This window comes from Malaclemys terrapin, chromosome 8 (genome assembly GCF_027887155.1).
Source record: "Malaclemys terrapin pileata isolate rMalTer1 chromosome 8, rMalTer1.hap1, whole genome shotgun sequence".
NCBI lineage: Eukaryota > Metazoa > Chordata > Testudines > Emydidae > Malaclemys > Malaclemys terrapin.
The window spans coordinates 13,913,867-13,935,784 of record NC_071512.1 but is presented as its reverse complement, the minus strand read 5'-3'; the positions used below and the strand labels follow the sequence as shown (position 1 = coordinate 13,935,784).

Sequence of the window (21,918 nt, the reverse complement as noted above, 5' to 3'; positions counted from 1 at the left end):
AGCGCTGGCTCGGGCAGCTTGGCTCTTAAACAGAGCCAAAGAGTCAGGGGAGGAGCAGAGCAGCTGGAGCTGGGGAGGAGAAGTGCCTGGCCGGCAGCTGGGGTCCAGAGGCAAGGGGGCTGCCTGAAGCCGGAGCGCTCGGGCAGCTCGGCTCTTAAACAGAGCCAAAGAGTCAGGGGAGGAGCACAGCAGCCGGAGCCTGGGAGGGGAAGTGCCCGGCCGGGGGCGCAGGGTCCGGAGGCATAGGGGCTGCCCGAAGCCCGAGCGCTACCGGCTTCATGGTTTGCCGGGCAGCCTCCAGACCCTGCGCCCCCGGCCGGGCACTTCCCCTCCCGGGCTCCAGCTGCTCTGATCCTCCCCTGAGTCTTCGGCTCTGTTTAAGAGCCAAGCTGCCCGAGCCAGCGCTACCGGCTTCGAGCAGCCCCCGTGCCTCCGGACCCCGAGCCGCCGGCCGGGCACTTCCCTTCCCGGGCTCCAGCTGTTCTGCTCCGGAGGCGCAGGGTTTGGAGGCCAGGGGGCTGCCCGAAGCCGGTAGCGCTGGCTCGGGCAGCTCTGCTCTTAAACAGAGCCAAAGAGTCAGGGGAGGAGCACAGCAGCTGGAGCCCGGGAGGGAAAGTGCCCGGCTAGGGGCGCAGGGTCCGGAGATATAGGGGCTGCCCGAAGCCCGAGCACTACCGGCTTCACGGGTTTGCCGGGCAGCCTCCAGACCCTGCACCCCTGGCTGGGCGCTTCCCCTCCCGGGCTCTAGCTGTGCTGGGGAAGCGCCGGCCGGGGGCGCAGGGTCTGGAGGCTGCCTGGCAAACCGTGAAGCTGGTAGCGCTTGGGCACCCCTTTTCGCGTGGCTGGGAGGGAGGAGGGGGAGTTAGGGGCGGGGACTTTGGGGAATGGGCGGAGTTGGTGTGGGGAAGGGGCACACTTGGGGCGGGGCCGGGGGTGGAAAGGGGCGGGGCCAGGGCCCCATGGAGTGTCCTCTTTTTTTATTTTTTAAATATGGTAACCCTACCTAGATGGAGCTACTATAAGGTGGGTGCAAAACTGGTTGGAAAACCATTCCCAGCGAGTAATTATCAGTGGTTCACAGTCATGCTGGAAGGGCATAACGAGTGGGGTTCCGCAGGGATCAGTTCTGGGTCCAGATCTGTTTAATATCTTCATCAATGATTTAGATAATGGCATACAGATTATACTTACAAAGTTTGCGGACGTTACCAAGCTGGGAGGGGTGGTAAGTGCTTTGGAGGATAGGATTAAAACTGAAAATGATCATGACAAACTGGAGAAATGGTCTGAAATAAATAAGATGAAATTCAATAAGGACAAATGCAAAGTACTCCATTTGGGAAGGAACAACAAGTTGCACACATACAAAATAGGAAATGACTGCCTAGGAAGGAGTGCTGTGGAAAGGGATCTGGTGATCATAGTGGACCATGAGCTAAATGAGTCAACAGTGTAACGCTGTTGCAAAAAAAAGCGAACATCATTCAGGGATGTAAGCAAGACACAAGAAGTAATTCTTCCGCTCTACTCTGCTCTGATTAGACCTCAACTGGAGTATTGTGTCCTGTTCTGGGTGCCACATTTCAGGAAAGATGTTGACAAATTGTAGAGAGTCCAGAGAAGAGCAACAAAAATTATTAAAGGTCTAGAAAACATTACCTATGAGGGAAGATTGAAAAAATTAGGTTTGTTTAGTCTGGAAAAGAGAAGACTGAGAGGTGACATAACAGTTTTCAAGTATGTAAAAGGTTGTTACAAGGAGGAGGAAGAAAAATTATTTTTCTTAACCTCTGAGGATAGGACAAGAAGCAATGGGCTTAAATTGCAGCAAGGGAAGTTTAGGTTGGATATTAGGAAAAACCTCCTAACTATTAGGGTGATTAAGCACGGGAATAAATTGCGGAGGGAGGCTGTGGAAACTCCATCATTGGAGCTTTTTAAGAGCAGGTTAGACAAACACCTGTCAGGAATGGTCTAGATAATTAGTTCTGCTATGAGTGCAGGGGACTAGACTAGATGACCTCTCGAGGTCCCCTACAGTTCTATGATTATTTTATTTTTAAATGTAGGGTTTTTTTGTACATCACTCTACATTTGTAAGTTCAACTTTCATGCTAAGAGGTTGCACTATGGTACTTGTATTAGATTAATTGAAAAATACTATTTCGTTTGTTTTTATACAGTGCAAATACTTGTAATCAAAAATAAACATGAAGTGAGCACTGTACACTTTGTATTCTGTGTTGTAATTGAAATCAATATATTTGAAAATGTAGAAAACACCCAAAAATATTTAAATAAATAGTATTCTATTATTGTTTAACAGTGCGATTAATCACAATTAATATTTTTAATCTCTTGACAGCCCTAATTTATATAATAAAAAAGATTAAAACGTTTGGCCATGACTAGTAAAGGCATAGTCAGCTGCATTGTTCAGATGAAGTGCATAGGGCCACCCATAAGGAAATTTCTACTCCAATGTTTTATGCTGTGCTGAGCAACACTTTCACCCTCCCACTGGTTATGCTGTAAATGGGCATGAATGTCTTAGCCTACAATGTGTATTCACCTGGTCTCTCTTTATATATCACCAAGCTAGTACGTCAGATACAATATGTAAGTACTTCTGTATTGGGTAATTTTATAAGGTGTTTTACATTGTAGCTTGTTTGGAGCTATAGTGCTTTTACCTCCAAACATTTCTTTGCACTAAGTCATACCCTAATATTTTTACTCTTATGCAGAATATTTTGGTAATGTTCAAAAGTAATCAATTAAGAAATGGAGTTAAATTAAACTAAAAGGACAGATTTATTCTGTGTTGAGATCACAAGGATTTTTTTTTTTTTCTGGAATGTACTGTGTTTTAATCTGTTCGATCTTGTGTTGTGCATCGGATTGTTGTTAAGGAAGCCGTGACTTAGAGAAGGTTCTTGTTTTGCATCATTGCACCTACAAAGGAGAAATGATTTTTACTTTTGCCTGGGCTAAATGTAGGTAATTTTTAAAACTATTTTACAGCGATGGCAGTGTAAGCCAGTCACAGGATGACAGTATTGTTGGAACAAGGCAGTGCAGACACAGTTTGGCCATAATGCCTATCCCTGGAACACTCTCATCAAGTAGTCCTGATCTGTTGCAGCCTACAACCAGCATGCTGGATTTTACTAATCCTTCAGGTAAAATAATACGTCTCTCTATGTTGTGTATGTGTAATGAACTCTCCAACCCACTGGAGCACTCAGTCTGAGAATATATTAGTTGATGTAGCAAGGTCTATTTACAAATCAATACATAGAGATTCTGAATGTTTACATATTTTAGTAAAACCTAATATAAAGCTAATTTACAAAACTACATTTTTATTTACTGGTTCCTAACATTTAGATAGTGTTTACAATGACATTGCCACAGTGAATAAAGGCTCCACAGTGTTAGTTTACTTTTAAGCTTTATTTGCAACTTTTACTAAAAGTACCAATTTGAGGGGAAACAATATCTTCTACTGGCACTAAACCTGTCAGCTGTACTCACCTGTTCATGCCATGGCCCTATCAGGTCCCAAACTGGAGAGAAACAACAAAACCCCCAAAAGAGCCTCACCTCTTAAGCCTTCGTGCCAGGTCTCCTTTGCCGTAACTTGAGAGCTCGCTCTTCTCTCTAAGCAAAAGCAGAACCTGCCATCTCAAGTGCCCTCCATTTAGAAGCTCTACCACTATTTTAGTGAGAGTGGCTTGGCCTTGTCTGCTCCCTGATCACTTCACCTCCCAATGCCTGTGCCCCTCCTATTGTAGCTTCTGTTCATGTGCAGTCCATGAAAAAACACTCCGAAAGCATATCGGGTAAGGGTAGGACCTGTATGGTACCAAGCTAGTGCTATTGGTCCCACATCTTGATGAGCATTTCATTCATTCAAATGTATTTTTGAAAAACAAAAATAAAACTTTTCAGTTTTATTACCTATGCCTCTCTGTTGCTGCTGCTATAGGAATGGAGTGGCTGCAGGAGGCAAATGCTGATCATATGCAGCTGCCAGTAAACATGTCAAGCCAGAATCCTGTGTTTCCTTATTCTATATGTAAATTCTAAGCGTAATTATACATTCATTAAACTACCTTTTGGCTAAGATTTTATAAATGTAACTTAACGTTATCTTCGTAACTTCTCTTGTAAAATAGATGTACATATATATCTTGTACATAAATATCCATGACAAATCACTTCCCTTCTTGCTGCAAATTCATTGTTTTTCTATATGTAAAAAACACACTTTTCTAAAAATCTTGATTTAATGTTGGTGTAGGATTTTCCATAGATTAACTGGCCACAGCTAATGACTTTCTTAACCAGTGTTCAGTTTAATAGTATGCGTGTGCAAAGTCATTTTTGAATGTAAGGAAGTATAAAATAGCTTTTTGGCAGATCAGCATATTACATTCATTTGACTATTGATTATTCTTGTAATCTGTAGATCTTATGTTTACATAAATGGATTTATTTTTGTTTTTGCTGCCTGCAGCTGTTGGTTTTTACTGTAAGTATCCTGAGTTCTGGCAGCCTAATCTTCTTTGTATTGCATGTCTTGTATGTTGAAATGAACAAATATTTGTTTACAATTTTTTATTTGCCTCATAAACTTTATTATTAGAATTATTGTTGTTGCTTATTGGACATTTGCATGCCCTATAACCCATTTTTAACTAAACCAACTATTTATTTTGTGGGGCAGGTGGTGTGGCTTAGTGGGTAAAGCACTGAACTGAGACTAAGGAGACATGGATTCTATTTTACTAGCCTACTGGGTGACCTTGGGCAAGTCACTTACCCATGCTGTGCCTCAGTTTCCTCATCTATAAAATGGGGATAATGCTACTGACCACCTGTAAAGCACTTGAAGATCTACTGATGAAAAGTGCTATATAAGGGCTATCCGGTGGTGGTATGTTTAATTTTTTTGTAATAAAACTTTTTGCTTGCCAACTTGAATGTCCACTGTTTTTTTCCTACAAATTGAATCATGAATGGGAAAATAGATTTTTAAAAATACTGTTTACGTTTAAACAAAAACAAACAAAAAAAACAGCAACAGAACCCAAACCAAAGTGGTTGGTATCAGTATGTCTCTCTTTGTGACTCGTAAAATAAAGTAATACATTTTTTTAAAATATGCATTCCTATTTATAGGTTCTAACCCATGTATTTTGTAGATTTTTAACAGATATATCAAGATAAGATTCTTGGTAAATTTTCAAAATTTCATCAAAATTGTTTGCTTTAAACACTGAATTTGTAGGTATTTTTACATCAAATACTATTCATAAGAATCAGACAATATAATGCTTGTTTATTCAGTACAGACAGATTGTTTTTTAAGGTTTCATTACTCCTTTGAGGGTTATCGATAGATGGCCTTTTGTTGGTTTCTGATTCTTCTTATCAATGTACACACTTTTTCATAATGAAATATTTACCCTGTTCGTTCTCAGCTTTTCCACTTCAAATACTTACATAAAAATTATTTTTACTTTTATTGAACAGTTCTTTGAGTACCCTCCCCGCACCCATATGGGAGATCTAAACTTTAGTGGTCCACCATTCATCAATATGACCGAGGCGGCTTTTACTATACAAATAGTGAAAAAGTTGGTAGAATCACAGTTTTCGTTCACCACGTTATTTAGGCCCGTCCCCTCTTCAACTCAGTTACAGCTGCTGCGGGGATACTTTTTCTTCCAACTGGGAAAGGCTGCTGGTAGCAAATCATAAATTACTATTCTTTTCCCCTGGAAAAAGGGACTTCATCTTGAACGGGCCCTTAGAATATGTGCTATCTATTCATGCTAAACTATTTATTCGACCTTGTATTTACCAGCGACATTCTGCATAATTTTCTCAGACCTGAGGAAGAGCTCTATGTTGCTCAAAAGCTTGTCTGTCTCACCATCAGAAGTTGGTTCAATAAAAAACATTATCTCACCCATCTTGTTTCGCTAGTATCCTGGTACTAACACAGCCAGAACAACACTGCATCCTGTGAAAGTAAATAACTGTTCTTAATTATGGAAAAAACAGGATGGATTTTTAGAAAAAAGAGAACAAATATTGAGAATTTACTTTTTATCTAGACCTAGGTGTTTCCCACCCCATCCGACAGATGAATACTTTTTTATCCTTTCAAGGGAAGTAGCAGTTTTGCATTTTAAAGGTGTTTTTCTTTAAATTTAGATATTCCAGATCAAGTTATAAGAGTTTTCAAAGCAGATCAACAAAGCTGTTACATTATAATAAGCAAAGACACTACCGCAAAAGAAGTTGTGAGTCATGCAGTGCACGAATTCAACTTGATAGGAGCCCCAGAAACCTACTCTCTCTGTGAGGTGTCTGTTAGTCCTGAGGGAGTCATCAAACAGAGAAGGCTTCCAGATCAGTTCTCCAAATTAGCAGACAGAATCCAGCTCAATGGAAGGTAAAATTGTACTTGTTTTGTTTTGTTTGACTTTGTCTTTAAAAGTGAAGCATTTTGAAAGAAATATCAGAGAATAGTGTCCCTATTAAAACTGGAGAAGAAAGTCTAGAATTGTCTCTTATATTACTGAGAATTGCTAAAGATGTAAACATTTATTTCAGTGTACACAAATATTCTAACAGAATTGCTGCCCTAGGCTATGTGCAAATAAGCTGAATTATTTTAAACTGTAATTATAGTGTTTCTGCTTGCTGTGCTTATTTGACCTGTCTGCTCTTTTCCTGCTTTTATAGCAGAAAAAAATATTTTATGCATCCACTCAGCATGTAATTATAATCTCAGGCTTTCTTGGAGTGGGGAAGGGAGATCATTTCCACCTGAAGTTGATGAGAACTTATTCCTCGCATTCTGGTACTTATGATCTCTGATGCTGTCCATCTGGTAAATTGTATACTTATACTGAATTCCAGTGCCATTAATCAGCCCTAGAAGGAAGGCTTCCTACAGCTGCTAAGTATGTTTTGCTGGGAGGTGAGGGCTAAGGTTTTTCCTCCATAAATGCCAATAGCTCTCAGAACTCTCTTGTCTAGTGTCTCAGCAGTTTGCAAGAAAGCTTTCCTGGCCACTGCAACTTTTTCAGAGCTGTCAAACTGAGTTTAAGTGATGGTCATAAAAAACACTTTCACCATGGATGTAGGAATGTGAGTTCCCCTACAGATAATTTTAGTCACTTGTATGGTGTTATCCATCACTCTAAAGGAGGAGAGATTCATGACAAGTGGTAGTTGGATATCTGAATATTAGAAAAGTGTAATATCTGAGTAATACATGGTGGATAAACTTTAGTGTTTAAAAAAGTTTGAAATAAATTCAGTCACTAGATAACTTAATTCAGAAGGTCAGTGCAAGATATACAATGGTTTACATTAAAAAGGAATAATATATATACTCTTGTGATGTTTACCATATTTACCTTCTAATCAAAATATAAACTAACTTTCCTTTTCTAAAATGTAATATTACAGCTAGTCGATATTAACTTAAGATATGTGCCTCAGCTTTTATGCAAATCATTGTGAGTTGTCTCACAAAAATTAAGGGCTTTAGCACATTGCCTGATGATCTGGTCCAGGCTAGAAGATATGTTAGAAAGTAGAAAATTCTGTTCAATTCTCCTTACAAGGCAATAGAGAATTTATGAAGGAGAGTCATTTCTATATCTGTAAGTGATCTCCTTTGGACCATGAAAGTGATTTTCTTACATGCCTTTTCATTTCCTGAGTACTGTGTGCTTCATGTACATGCTAATATATTATGCTAATTTTTCCATCAAAAATGGGAAAATACATTTACATCAAGATTTCAAATATTTCTCAGGATCCAGGGCCATTCAAAATGTTAATTTACTGCTGCATTTGCAAATAGACAAGCTACTGACCTTTTACTGAAGGGCAAGGCTATTATCTACACTATTGCAGGCTAGTATATAGAAACTAGTGATTAATGAAGAGGAAGAAAATATTATAATGGCCTCATAGCATATTAAACTTTTTAGTAATGACAGCGTTGCGCAGTGGGTAGAGTAAGAAGCTGAGAGTTGGAACTCACCTGAGTTCCATTCCCAAATTGCCTCTCACTATTAGGTGCTAGGCATGTCCATTATAGATAACCTCGCCAGTTGGTACATCTGTCAAGTGAGGATAATGCTGAGGCATCAAGGGGTGATGTTAAATTTAATTGTATGTAAAGTACTTTCAGAATGTCAGAGGAAAGCTGCTCTAAAGTTTATTATTATAATACAATTTACCTTTAGGTATTATCTGAAAAACAATATGGAAACGGAGACATTATGCTCAGATGAGGATGCCCAGGAGCTGCTTAGAGAGAGTCAGATTTCTCTTCTTCAACTGAGCACTATTGAGGTGGCTACTCAGCTATCAATGAGGGACTTTGAATTATTTCGTAATATTGAGCCTACTGAATACATCGATGACCTCTATAAGATGGACTCCAAAACAGGAAATGCTCACCTGAAACAGTTTGAGGATGTCATTAACCAAGAGACATTCTGGGTTGCCACAGAAATTTTAACAGAGCCCAACCAGCTCAAAAGAATGAAGATTGTTAAGCATTTCATTAAGATTGCCCTACACTGTCGAGAATGCAAGAACTTCAATTCCATGTTTGCCGTTATAAGGTAAAGTACTATTATTTGGCAGATATTGATCATCTGAATTTTATATTTTTTACCCATTTTAAATTAGAGCTGAATATGATTTTGGCATCAAATACAATTTTAATAACTTCCATTGTAGGGAAGAAAAGAATATTTAGTCTGACAACAACTTGTATACAGTATATTTTAGAACAAATTTTCAGGTTGCAGAGCTATACAGCCTATACAAAAAGGTATAAATTCACAACATTCCCCCACCTCCCTTGCCCTCAGTTTTTTTTTAAGTGTTTGTACTGTGGTATTTGTCATTGCTCCTTAACTGTTACCTGTGTATTCTTAACTATCCATGAGGATAAGTAAAGGAGAGAGTGTGTTTGGACGAGCTGTGTTCTTGGTTTAGAAACCTGCTGAATATTTTTGCTATTTTCATTGGTTGCTTTGCTTCTCTGATTCCTGAGCACTTTGGGCTTTTGAGCATACTTCCTTTTCCCCCTTTTCTCACTCCAGAGATAAGGCAGTTACATAATTCCCCCCGCCCCCCCACTTGTAGACTCTTCCCCCACCCGTTCTCCAATCTGTCTCATCTTGGTCTGCTAGTTTAAATTTTCCTCAGTGTTCTAACCAGTCACTCAGCACCTTTTCTGTTCTCTCTACTTAATATATTTGGGTTCTTTCTTTGCATTTTGGGTCTAATTCTGATTTATACCATATGCAACTTCATTGACTTGAATAGTCTGAACCAAACAAATGTCCTGTTCTCAATTGCTTAGACCCCATCATTTGTCAAAAAGACAGTTCTTCACAATACGTCTATCTGGACTAACTTTTCAGCCAATCAACACTAATACTATTTCTAAGAATTATGATATTTGAAGTTTTTTCCACCCTTTAATTCCCTTAGCCTGATTTACAGAACATGTGTGATTCTGTTTTATTTGGGGCTATCCATTTGTGGAGCTAATCCTGAAGAGATCTGTACTGTGCATGTAGAGATGCAGAAATAGATACCCTCATCGCCATTTCCTAATGCCTAGTTTCTCATGGGTAGGAACTATTCTCCCTGACTATATTTTGTCTTCATCAGGCCCTCTAGAACTGAAGTCTTGTTCGAGAAATCAGCCTTTGTTTTACCCTTATTTCTAAGGAAACATGCCTTTTTTTGGCTGTGCCACAAACCCATTTGCAGTTTGGCATGCTGTGTCTGGATGATGCCTTCTTTCTCTTAGCATAGTTATTTCTGCATGGGTCTGTTTGGAGGGCACATTGTTATGACTGGTAGCTTTTGTTTATAAGAAGACCATGATTTATCTGATCTGCAAATGATTTGGCAATAGTATTAGGGGAAAGTTGTGCCGATTTTGTATTTAGATTAAAATTAACCAGTTTTGATGCTTTGTGTAGTTGGGTTAAACAAAATTTCTAAAACATTTTTTATTCCACTAATCACGGCAATGGTGAATTACATAACCGCATGATATTAAAATGCACTTCCTTTTATCTTTGATATATAGAGCGGTAATCTTAGACTTGAGTTTCCAAATCATTTTATTCTGGAGAGTTTTTAAAAAAAAATATCTTATTGTGGGTGATTTTATAAAGTAGTTACTTTTTTCCAATAAAATGTTAATTCATCCTTTCATACAGAGATGTATGAGCTGTTTAAGGTTGCCGATACAGTAAGTGCAGAAATTGTTTGCATGGCATCCCTATATGTTGTGCTGATGGGCTTTATTGAAACTAAAATTGTCATGCATTTCCTAAGGTCCATATAATCAAATATATGTCTTGCTACTTCAAACCGTCCCAATAGTGGCTCACAACGTTGCCCTTACTAGTTCTCTATAATAAGTACTCCTATAAAAACTAAATCCTCTCAAAAATTGCTTTAGCACAGGACACCATCCCTGCTCAAGCTTTTCTTCCCTTATCTTGTGTATGTTATAAATCCTAAGAGGCAGCATGAAACCGTTCTGGTGCCTTCAGGAGTTTGTAGGACTCAGTGAGGGTCCTCACTTATCTGTTTTATTGGTGTGTGTTCAATATATTCATCATTTTAAGCTGCTTTTTTCTAAAGGATATAGATTGAGTTTTTGTAACCTTGTAAACTAAGACCCGTAAATCCCTGTATCATGTAGTATTCTTGCTTGTATATTTTCTGTAATCTCCTTATAGTATGACCAGAATGATACAAATGTTTTAAAGTAACTTCATATGTGCCTTATTTTCCTGCTTAAATCATTTCCTATATTATATTTTTGAATGTATTGCAAAATGACAAGTGTTTTCTACTCCTCTCTGTACTGATCTGCATAGAATATTTTCACTGTGAGAGTTTAACCTTTTTGGGTCAGGAATGTCTTTCCGTGTTTAATATTTGTGGTTACTACGAAAAACTAATAATAATGTCCATGTTACATTAAAAATACCTTCTCTACAAGTGAGTGGCATTAAATCAGCAGATTAGACTAGTCTGAGGGTTGATGCAAGATTAGGCTTCATGATCGTGACACTTTAATCTGACTGTAAATTTAAATTGATATATTTTGTTAGATTTGTTTTTACTCTTTCAATCTGTATCTATATAGATACCGATTCTGTTTTAAGAAAATTAATAATACAGTAAAATGCCACTAGAAATATGTACTTTGTCTTAGGGCCAATTATTTTTTAATAAGAGTCGTCAAGCACCAGTACAACCCTTCTTTAAATAAAGTATACTAAAATATACTGGCAATTAATCAGCTTATTTGTGCACTATTATTATTACATTATTACTGCAGATACCTCAATGTATATTGATTGAAAGGAATTCTGATTTCACCTGTATATAACATCAAATGCTGAAGTATTACTTCGAAGCCTTTTCGTTAATAATCTGTGAATCCAAATGCCTTCTACAAGAAGGGAGCACGTTAAATGATATTCTTTTCCCTTCTTATCCAGCACTGGAAGCATATGAGTGTCATGAAAATCCTCTAGGGATTGAGCTAATACAAAATTTCAAGTACGCTTCAAAATTAGTAGGCCAGAGATGAAATACTATTACCTGCTAATCACACTCTGTGCTGCCAAGTTAGGGTTAACGGCAAAAGAAACACCTTACTAGTTTTCCTAAATGTAAATTCCTGGGGAAAAATACAGCATTTAGAGGATTAAATTGCTTCATTGACTTTATTATTTGACTGTTGTATTATAATGGAAGGTTTAAAAAAGTTTTATCATGGAAGACCTTATTGCAGTTGGAAAATTATTATCTGTGATGTTTAACCTCTCAAATTGAAAATATTATATTCACATTCGAAGTATTTAATGTGGTAATGCTAAGAAGTAGGCATTTTGTGGATGTTATCTTTTCTGCAGGGCTGCCAAATTATCTAACAAACAAAAAAAATCAGTTGAACTGATTTTGACATGTCATGGTCATTAGTTTTTTGTGGGGCTGGAAAATGTCCTGATAACATATTAAAGGCCAGGTTGTAGCTGGGATTGAATGAGCACACACAAGGAAAGGAGTCAGAATGCAAGGAGCCTTTCTCTCAGTTTGTCCCTAGAGTAAGGCCAGTTGTGATTGCTATCCTTGGTCTCTTTGAAGCACAACTCCCCCTAAAAAGGCAACAAGAGGAAAGGACCATGACCAACCCTGCACACCAACAGCCACTGCATCTGGCTGGTTACACCAGGGAGCTCATGATGCACCCTCTTAAGGGAGCATAGCAGGTGCATTTCCTCTTTGCATTCCCCTCAAGAAGAAATTGTCTCTTTCAGTCCCAAAGCTTCCTTGTGGCTGCCCTGTAAGCAACTCTATCCCCTCCCCCAGTGTAGGGCAGTACTTAAGTGCCCTAAGCTGCTCCTAAGGATAGTGGATAATCACAGTGATGATTTTAGAGGGGAAAAAAACTCTTCCAAATTTCAGTGGTTATATTTCAAAAGAAAATGAGACATTAATTTTCTGCTGACGAGTAAGTTTATCTTCATTTCTTACTTTCTGTGGTAGCATAGACAAAATGTAATAAAACAAAATGATATCTAATCCCTATCATGTCATATTAAAAAGAGGCTTATTTATTTGCTGCCTTTCAGAAAGGACAATTGTTTTGGTTTCATAGAGCAGTGTCCTGATCAATAACAGCAAATCTTAGTTTAGTGATTTAAGTGCAACATAATCTAATATTGACTGTTCTGTATTGCTAATCTATGCAGTGTAAATGTTAAAATCATAGGTCTTGTTTTGGGTTGCAAACATGAGCAAGCCAGTTGTGACTGAGTAGAAAAATAAGGGGTGCAGCTGGATTTAACTGACCTACCTACCCAGCTAATAATATGGACAGAATGCACAATTGGAACCCAAATCTAATATCTCCTGAAAGAAACTTCCCGTAGAAAGCAGGTGTGTGAGAGAGGATGATGGACAAGCTATCTTTTTTTAGTAGCTATAATTTTTTTAAAGTCCTTTTACTTAGTCTAACTGACCTATTTTTCCTTTCTTCTTTTGTTCAGTGTACATATCAAAGCAAGATTTTTCTAACAGCTGGTTGCATTTTCACTACTGGCAATCTGACTATCAAGCTGTGTGTGTTCTGCTTCTTAACCCATCTATAATAAAGATTCTGGAGAATCAGAATTCATGGAATAATTTTGCTGATGCATGATGCAGAATAGAATGGATCTTGCTGTTCTGAAACTCTGTAAGGGTCCATAGTACTGATGAACAAAAGTCATTAATCTAATGACTGTAGGATTCTTATGCAACTTTAACTTAGTGGATGGAGATTTTTAATTTGATTTATAAAATGTGCACCTGTCTGTAATGTTTGGTGCATTTTACAATGCTTAAAAAGAGTCAGATGTAACAATTTTTTTGAAATGTCTGCCTCTTTCACTAATTTGCAGATCAACACTGTCCATTGTAAAGGTTCCCAATCTGTTCCTCCTAAGATTCTCCCTGCTTGTGTTTGTAATGAATGTTCTGCTCACTCCTCTTTCCTTCTTACTGTAACTGTAACTGTACCTCTTAATCACTTCATTAACTTTTCACCCTTGATATCTTTGGTATAGAATCTCACCGTCAAAAAATGGTTGTTAACTTAGCTGAACACAGGTAATAGATTTGTCTTGGAACTATATTTTTTAATTGGTGTACTATGACTATGAAAGTGTTGTCCTACTCTTCATGTCCCATTTTCAGTGTTCAGGAGAGTGCCCAGCAGTGGCTTATTGGTAACTTATTTGGCTGCAGTGTGGCAAATACCCAGATTTAAAGTTAGACTTTTAAAAATCCATTTTCCCTTTTAAAAAAAAAATAGAAGAAGAAGAAGAAGAAGAAGCCTTCACCACCTTATTAAATGCAATAGTCTCCATTTAACAGCTGATAATGGAAAAAATTATCTTTTACAGTGGGCTAAATCTGGCACCAGTAGCACGACTCAGAGGTACCTGGGAAAAGCTACCAAGCAAATATGAAAAGCATCTTAGAGACCTTCAAGATCTTTTTGATCCATCTAGAAACATGGCAAAGTACCGCAACATTCTGAGCAGTCAGAGCATGCAGCCTCCAATTATTCCACTGTTTCCTGTTGTCAAGAAGGATATTACATTTCTACACGAAGGTAACTCCCTATGTAGAGAAGTAATAAATCAAAACATAGAATAACATTTTAATCCTTTCTTCTTTTGTGTCCAGTGTTCCAAATTATACGACGGAAAATAATAAGTAATATAATGCAAGATGTAGTCTCCTCTTGATTAAAATGAAATATAATGCAGAATGCATAATAGCGGAGGCAGATCCTAGACAAAAATTAAAAATTCCGTGGAGATAGTAAATATTTTAAAATCTGCACTTGATCTTCATTAAGTACCTCCAAGGTTATGATAGAAGAGCTTTTGACTGTAGTAAACAATGTTTGGAACACTTCAGATATGTTTCTGTCATAAAAACTCATCATTACAGTATTTTCAGAGTTAGTTTCATGTAGTGGCTTGCAGAGGGTTACTTTTGCTTTAAAATATTTCTCTTTATTTAAAATATTTCCCTTTTTAACAGTTTTCCATTCTTCATTAGTAAAGGTTAAAGGGTTCTAAATATGCCAGGTTTTCAGATCTGTTGTCTCAGAATTGTTTGAACTAATTTAAAAGGGAAAATGTTGTCAGTTTCATATTTGCACCATTTTAACATATGAAAATAAATCTGTGCATAGTCAAATTATTCCATTTTCCCCCTACTGACAGCTGCCACTTTAGAGTTAGATTAACAAGGGCAGAGCAAGCATTCCTATCTACTTTGAGTGGGCCTGACTGGCATCTGTATTCTGCCACTATACTACTTCCTGGTTTTGACTGATACTTGAATTAAAGGCTTTTGACATCTGCTGAAGGGTGATATTATGGGAGACAAATAACATGTCAGCCTTAGAAAAGTACTGCATATTGCTTATATTTGTTCTACATATTTCATTGCACAGGAAATGATTCAAAAGTGGATGGCCTGGTAAATTTTGAGAAACTTAGAATGATTGCCAAAGAAATTCGACAAGTCGTCAGAATGACCTCTGCTAACATGGATCCAGCTGTAATGTTCAGACAAAGGTGTGCAATTAAACAAGGAAGTAGGATTAATGATAACTCTTATACAGTGGGTAGAGTGTGGGTTTGTGTGCATGACCACGTGTTTATGTTCCATTATGATTTCATTATCATTAACATTTATCATTAGAGTGAAATCTGTAACAAAGGGTGTTTGTAAGATTAAGGAATATATTTTACCATAGTTTTAAAATGGAAATATTCCTGTTTATTTTTCATAATCTGGCTAGCACTTTAGGGTATGTTAGTACAAATGTTGTTTATTTTATTATGCATCACAGAAAAAAATCACTACACCTGCGTACAGCCTGAGTATAATCAGGCTGTATGCAGATAGAGTGCAGACTAGAACCACCACCATCTCCAATCTGGGACAAGACATGAGGCTACTTGTAGTCCATTGGCTGGAAAAGAAGCAGCAGCTATTCCATGTCAGGTGTGCAGGATGTTAGAGCCTCGAGATCCATGTAAATATACGTTCTGTGGGCCCGCCATATTGCATGTGGTCGAATTGACTTATGCTGGAACAGTACAGAGGTCCCCTACCCCCCACCCTCTTCACCCATGGTCCCCTTGCGTAGCCCAAGTGTAGGACTTTAGTGTGGTGGCCTTGGCAGCAGCTGAGTCAGGGTGATGCCCTATACTGAATCAGTAAGAATGTTAGTTAAGGATATGTCTTCACTAGCAACGTTAAAGCACTGCTGCGGCAGCGCTTTAACGTAGCTGTGTAGTTGCAGCACCAACGCTGGGAGAGAGCTCTCCTAGCCCTGTAAACCACCATCCTCCACCAGGGGAGTAGCTGCCAGCGGTGGGAGCCTGGCTGCCAGCGGTGTCTACACTGCCACTTTACAGCGCTGAAACTTGCAGTGTTCAGGGGGGTGTTTTTTCAGGCCCCTGAGCAAGAAAGCTGTAGCGCTGTAAAGTGACAGTGTAGACCAGGCCTTAGCCAGAAGGAACCTAACTTGGTATTCAGTTCACATGGTGATTTTTCAGGGTTGGCAGTTAGAAAAAGCACCATTTTACTTGTAATGTGAGCAAATTTAGTATGTAATTATTGAGCTACAAATGTAGCATAGCACAATGTTGTTTTAGCATAGTCACTTTTCAGAGAAGGATCTTGCTTTCATAGCAGTATAGATTATACAAGCAAAAAGTCTACATTTAAAATGAAATCTGTAAAATATTAATTTGATGATTACAGTGGCTCATGAGAAACCATTATAGTTATATAGGTAAATCATATATTTACAAATCAGTTGTCTAAAAATCTGTCTATACTTTAAATGCTTCACAGGAGACAATGAAGTCTAATTGTTACATTGATTGAATATCAAATAAATAGTTCACCTGTGATATGCCTTTTAAACTTCCAATATGCATCTTAAGGGACACATCAAACACAATGCTCTCATAAAATACTTTGTCTACTATTGTTCTAAGTAGCACTTGTGATTAGAAGGGGAAAAGTCTTTTTTTCATTTCATTTATAGTCAGTTTCATCGTTTCTCCTGTATAGTCAATCAGTTTCCTCTGTTATAAAAACTCCAATAAAAAGTTTTTGATTAAAAAGACAAATGAACAAAAAACTTTTAGGGCTCATGCAAATACTTTGACAAGTTCATTACTAATTAGAACAAAGCTTCTAATTCTTTAGACTATATTTGTCAAATAACATATTTTTCCACAAGTAATCAAAATGAAAAACACACAAATTTATAATGATCCCGTTTCTTAGTATGTTTCTTATAATTACAATCCTAATGCATTAAATGCCATTAATCTCATAATACTTCCCACAATGTGAATTTTTCTAAAAGATATAAAGGTTTCATTCTGTCTCTCAAAAGTAAATAATTACAGGTGAGCTGTTTGAATTTGATGATGCAACATCTAAAATTGATTTTTCATGTTAAATATTTCCCACAAGTTAACTGTAGTTTGGCTTTAAATTTGTAGGTTAAACATAAAAACATGCAATATGTTCTTCTATATTCATTAAAATATTGTATGGAGTTCTCCCCTCCCCCCCCCCAATCTCCCGCATTCCGTTAAAACCGTATGTTATTCTTTGAGAAGAATGTTTGCCTGATAGCATTTTTTCTTTTCTATACTTTCCTGTCTACATCTTTTTCTTCCTGACTGTCAACTGTGATATTTTTCCTGTGCTTTTCTGTTCAAATATATGCTTCAATGTATATGGCTCTTGCTTACAGGAAGAAGAGGTGGAGGAGTTTGGGGTAAGTGTAGAGATGAATGCAACTAAGATAAACAAAGGTTCTGCAACTTTTAACATACTGCATCCTCCTCATTAGTGCATGCATTTGAAATACAGCATGCATTTTATTAACCCTGCAATACATATATTTGGTAAACCGATTGAGAGAAAATCAGGAACAAACGCTATTGTACAGTCAGCTTTTGTACCCCTGAGTGGATTTTATGTTCTAGATAAGCTGTTTCAACTTTAGTTTAATGCAGAAAGATAAACTGTTATCTAATTACAGTGTAATGCAGAGTATTTTTGAAAACAAAATAACTTTTAAAACCTATCTCAAAAGTTCAAACTAGTACTTAGTTTTATACTGCAACCATGTATTGGGTTATTGTAATTATAATCCTCTCTAAACTTTGAGTCCAAGTGTACTGAGTTGCACAATATCTCACATTTTTTAACTGTACTTAAAAGGATCAAATCCTACATTTGGGCACATTCCAAAATCCTCATTGACTTCACTTGGAGTTTTGGTTGTGCAAGGAATGTAGAATAGCGACCAAAATGATGAGGATTGAGAGTGCAATATCCTTGGTTAATAAATATTCTAACCAATGCCTGCATATTACAATGATTTAATATATTGGAGCTGATTATTGGCGTTATTTGGCTTCCTAGATCCAAATAATCCTTGATCCTAGAGTTTCCATTAAAGAAAAAAGAACGAAATTGCAAAAATAAATAAAACAAATTAAATAAAAACTAAAAATAAATAAATTTAAATTGGAATTATGATCAACATACCTCTTCTATTATTTCTTTCTCCTGAGTAGTATGAAGGACAATGACATACCTCACACGTTCCAACCTTGGGATTATTGTGAAAACAATTAAAGTGAGAATGAGAAAATGTGTATGATTTTTAAAGGGAATTGACTTTTTAAAAACTCTGTATGTACATAAGAAATAAAACCCATAGGTCATTAACAATTAAGTGTAAAGTTGTCTAGTCATCCACCTACACTTCTCCAGGTGGGATTTCCTTATGCAAATCAGCACAGTAAATTCTGCCAATAACGACTCCCACTCCTCACAGAGATCTGGGTACCTGTTCATTGGCTGTCACTCTTTCCATCTCTCTGTATGTGGTACTATAGAGAGGAGATATAGCAGGTGGTGCTGTGACATGAAAGTCTAGAATACTTCAGTGAGGACCTACAACTGTGAGTTCAGTTCATGCTGAAGCCAGTTTCTTTTCTTTTTGTTTCTTTTATATTTATTTAAAACCCCATATACAGTCACCCTCACTCCTATGCTAGAAAGCCATTAAGGAGGGGATGGGTGTAAGCATAGGCCTTTAAAGGTGAGCTGCAAATAATTTTTTTAATTATTTGTGCCCAGTTCTACTATTTTATGATGCAAAAAGGCAGACTGAAAGCTTATGTGTCTCAGCATTTTTTCCTCCTTTTTTAAGTCGAAGGATGCGAAATCGGATTCCCTATTTTTGCTAGATTGTTGGGGTCCGAGATGTGAATTGTGAATGCTCATCCCTTAGTTGCAGGGATGTTGAGTTGCGAACACAAACATCTTTTCTTTTTTATGTGTATTAAGGTTTGAATTTAAATAGATTTTAAAAATTCTGCTTTTGTTAACAAGTCTGACTCCAAATAGCTTCCCTTCTTAATTGCTTGGCTTTTGGTCTTCTATGATGATGACAAATCCGCTAGTTCACTAGTCATCCATTGCATTCCAGGGTGGACTTGAATCTCTAATGTAAAAAACAGGAGAGGGCAAATAAATATTTTTGGCTGCCATCGCTCACATTCAAGCAAAAAGGGGCACTAGCTCAATTTTTTCTCTATTTTAGGTCATGTTTAAAACTGTACATGAGATTCTGGAAGCTAGTTCCCATCCATGTATGCTTTGCCTGTGGGCAAAGGAATAGATTCTAATGGGGAAATCTGTTCCCTCACCCCCATTATCCAGGGAGCAGAGTGAAGTTTTCAGGGCTTCACGGTAGCTACCACCAATATAAAGCTTGCTAGAGAGCTTTCATTTGGTACTGTACTGTTAAAATATCAGCAAGCATCATGGTTTATAGCATAATATGTGTAGTCTTTCATTGTTCCTGACCATAATTGATAGATAAGTATCTACTTTAGCATTGAATGTATCCAAATGCTGAAGATTTCACAACCTCTCTTGCCATCCTTTGCCATCCGCATGGCTGTAATAATGATAAGTTTTCCATAATTAACCTATATCATCTTGATGTATTTGAGATTATTATTATTTTGAATTTGACATGTGTGAGTGATTGAGCCAAAAGTTTATTAAACTCCTTTTTATATATAGTGGACAGCTGTCTTCCCCCCTTCATTCTTTCCTTAAGTTCAACATGTCCAGTTCTATTAACTTTTCCTAAAACGTTAGGCTTATTTTCCACCTCTTTTACTATTATGGTTACTCTTCTGAACACTTCCTGTGGATTTTGTGAAGCATTGTTACTTGGGATCCTGGATCATTTGGGCTTTTGGCCTTATGCCTTCTTGTATACCTGTGAAATATGTATATTTCCAAATAATGGTTGCATATCCTGCCACCTGTGATTTCTTTAACAAGTCAATTACCTTTATAAATATATTTACACAGCATTCACTTTTAAAAGAAAAGTTATACCTGTGAATGCTTTATAAGAATATTCAGGCATCGTTTATATGAGTTAGATTTAAAGCTTACTTTAGAACTTACTGTGTAATGCAGCTATCATGATGAACATTTATAAAATATTTTCTTGATTTTAATATTGACCAAGATAGAGTTCTCGGCCATACCTTGACAATTGAACAAGAGGTGGATGGCAGTTTGAATCTACGAGAGATTTAGTAAGGGATTAATAGAGCCTTTAACCTTTAGGTCAAAGTTAGCAAAGTTGGATAGTGACCAACAGATATAACAATGGATGCTTAAGTTAAACTATTTGATGATCTAGCTCTAATTCCTCAAGGAGCAAGTGAATCTAAATAGGCAGCCCTTTTGGCAATTTCAGAGACCAAAGATTAAAGGGACATGGAAGGCTTACGTACTCCTCCATAGACAGGGTATCTCCAAATCAGGGTTTAAGCATATTGATAGGCCAGTAAGAGCAAAGCATGGACTGTCACTGTCCTTCTATGCTTGCCATTTTGAGAAATAGAAGACTGCAGTTTCCTGTGCTGTCAGTCCAACAAAAAAAAAAAAAAATGCTTTGTTGTGGGCATCATTTCTAGCTGGCAAAGCAGAATGAGGATTGAGCAACATAATGCACTTTGTATATATGAGATTGCTTTTCTTTTTATCACAACTTTACCAGTTCTTCAGACATTTTGGGGTAGGATAATTCAGTAATAGTTCACCTCTGCAAGAAATTAGGTTTTCAGTCTCAGATAAACATATGCTAAGGACCAAATTACTTAAACCAACTTCAACACTGTCGGTACTTTTGTCTGCCAGCGTAACCCAGAATTGAAATGGTAGGGGTTTTGCAGAACAGAACTAAATTAGCAAAGCTGTATAGGCAGCTTACACAGCATTTTGCCTGGTTCTTGCCAGTTCCACACTTTCACGAGTAATCCTTTCTAGACTCAATACACTCTTGTCATTTTACCAAATTACTTTAAGACAAATGTTGTTTTAATGCTATTCATCTCTTTAACTCATTTGCATCAGCATGCACGAGCCCTAACTGAAGTGTGCTGGTATTAATCTGCTTCAGCATATGCTACTGTAGCACTTCATTCTTGAAGTGAACCTGAAGTTCACTGATTTGCCTTTTCATTTTGTAGGTCTCTGAGCCAGGGCAGCACAAACTCAAACATGCTTGATGTTCAAGGAGGTGCTCACAAAAAACGTGCTCGACGCAGCTCACTCCTTAATGCCAAGAAGCTGTATGAGGATGCCCAGATGGCCAGGAAGGTGAAGCAGTACCTTTCCAATCTGAATGTGGAAACCGATGAGGAAAAATTCCAGATCATGTCACTTCAATGCGAGCCTGCATATAGCACTTGTAAGTAAAGCAAACTCAGTTAGACACGGTTGCTGGTGGAGAGGATTACCCTCCTTGCCATACGAACCTGGTTACGTATGCTGTTGTGCTAGAAACATAACAATATGTTTGCATAGAAGATGACCCCTTTAAAGAACCGTCACTTCTTGATTATGTACAATATTTTTAAATGATGACCCTACTACTTCAAATATAAATTTAGGAATGTTTTTAACAAAAAAAAAAAAAAATGTCACGGTACTAAGAAATGTATCTGTCATTGCAGACACTAAAAAAACCCTGGCTGATAGAGTTTCAGCAACCCAGCATTTGTCTTGGATTGCACTTGCACAAGTCTGGAGTGACAGCTCTTATTTTTGACCTTCAGTTGTTAAGTTGTGCGTCATTTAATAAGTCTGCCAAAGAATCCTGTAGTACATTTGATCCATTCTTGC

General features: G+C 37.5%; 1 protein-coding gene across 7 annotated transcripts in view; it reads left to right on the top strand.

Annotated features, from left to right (window-relative positions):
- The window catches only part of RAPGEF6 (Rap guanine nucleotide exchange factor 6), a 225,085-nt gene that overhangs the window by 173,098 nt on the left and 30,069 nt on the right, over positions 1-21,918 (top strand). For 3 of the 7 annotated variants that reach the window (XM_054038150.1, XM_054038149.1, XM_054038154.1), the window contains 8 exons: positions 3,025-3,182; positions 4,523-4,537; positions 6,229-6,469; positions 8,283-8,666; positions 14,040-14,251; positions 15,107-15,230; positions 17,441-17,464; positions 21,264-21,484. In XM_054038150.1, the coding sequence (XP_053894125.1) occupies positions 3,025-3,182; positions 4,523-4,537; positions 6,229-6,469; positions 8,283-8,666; positions 14,040-14,251; positions 15,107-15,230; positions 17,441-17,464; positions 21,264-21,484 (1,379 nt within the window). The remainder of the gene's footprint in view (positions 1-3,024; positions 3,183-4,522; positions 4,538-6,228; positions 6,470-8,282; positions 8,667-14,039; positions 14,252-15,106; positions 15,231-17,440; positions 17,465-21,263; positions 21,485-21,918) is intronic. The other 4 variants (XM_054038155.1, XM_054038151.1, XM_054038152.1 and 1 more) reach the window with 3 other exon arrangements.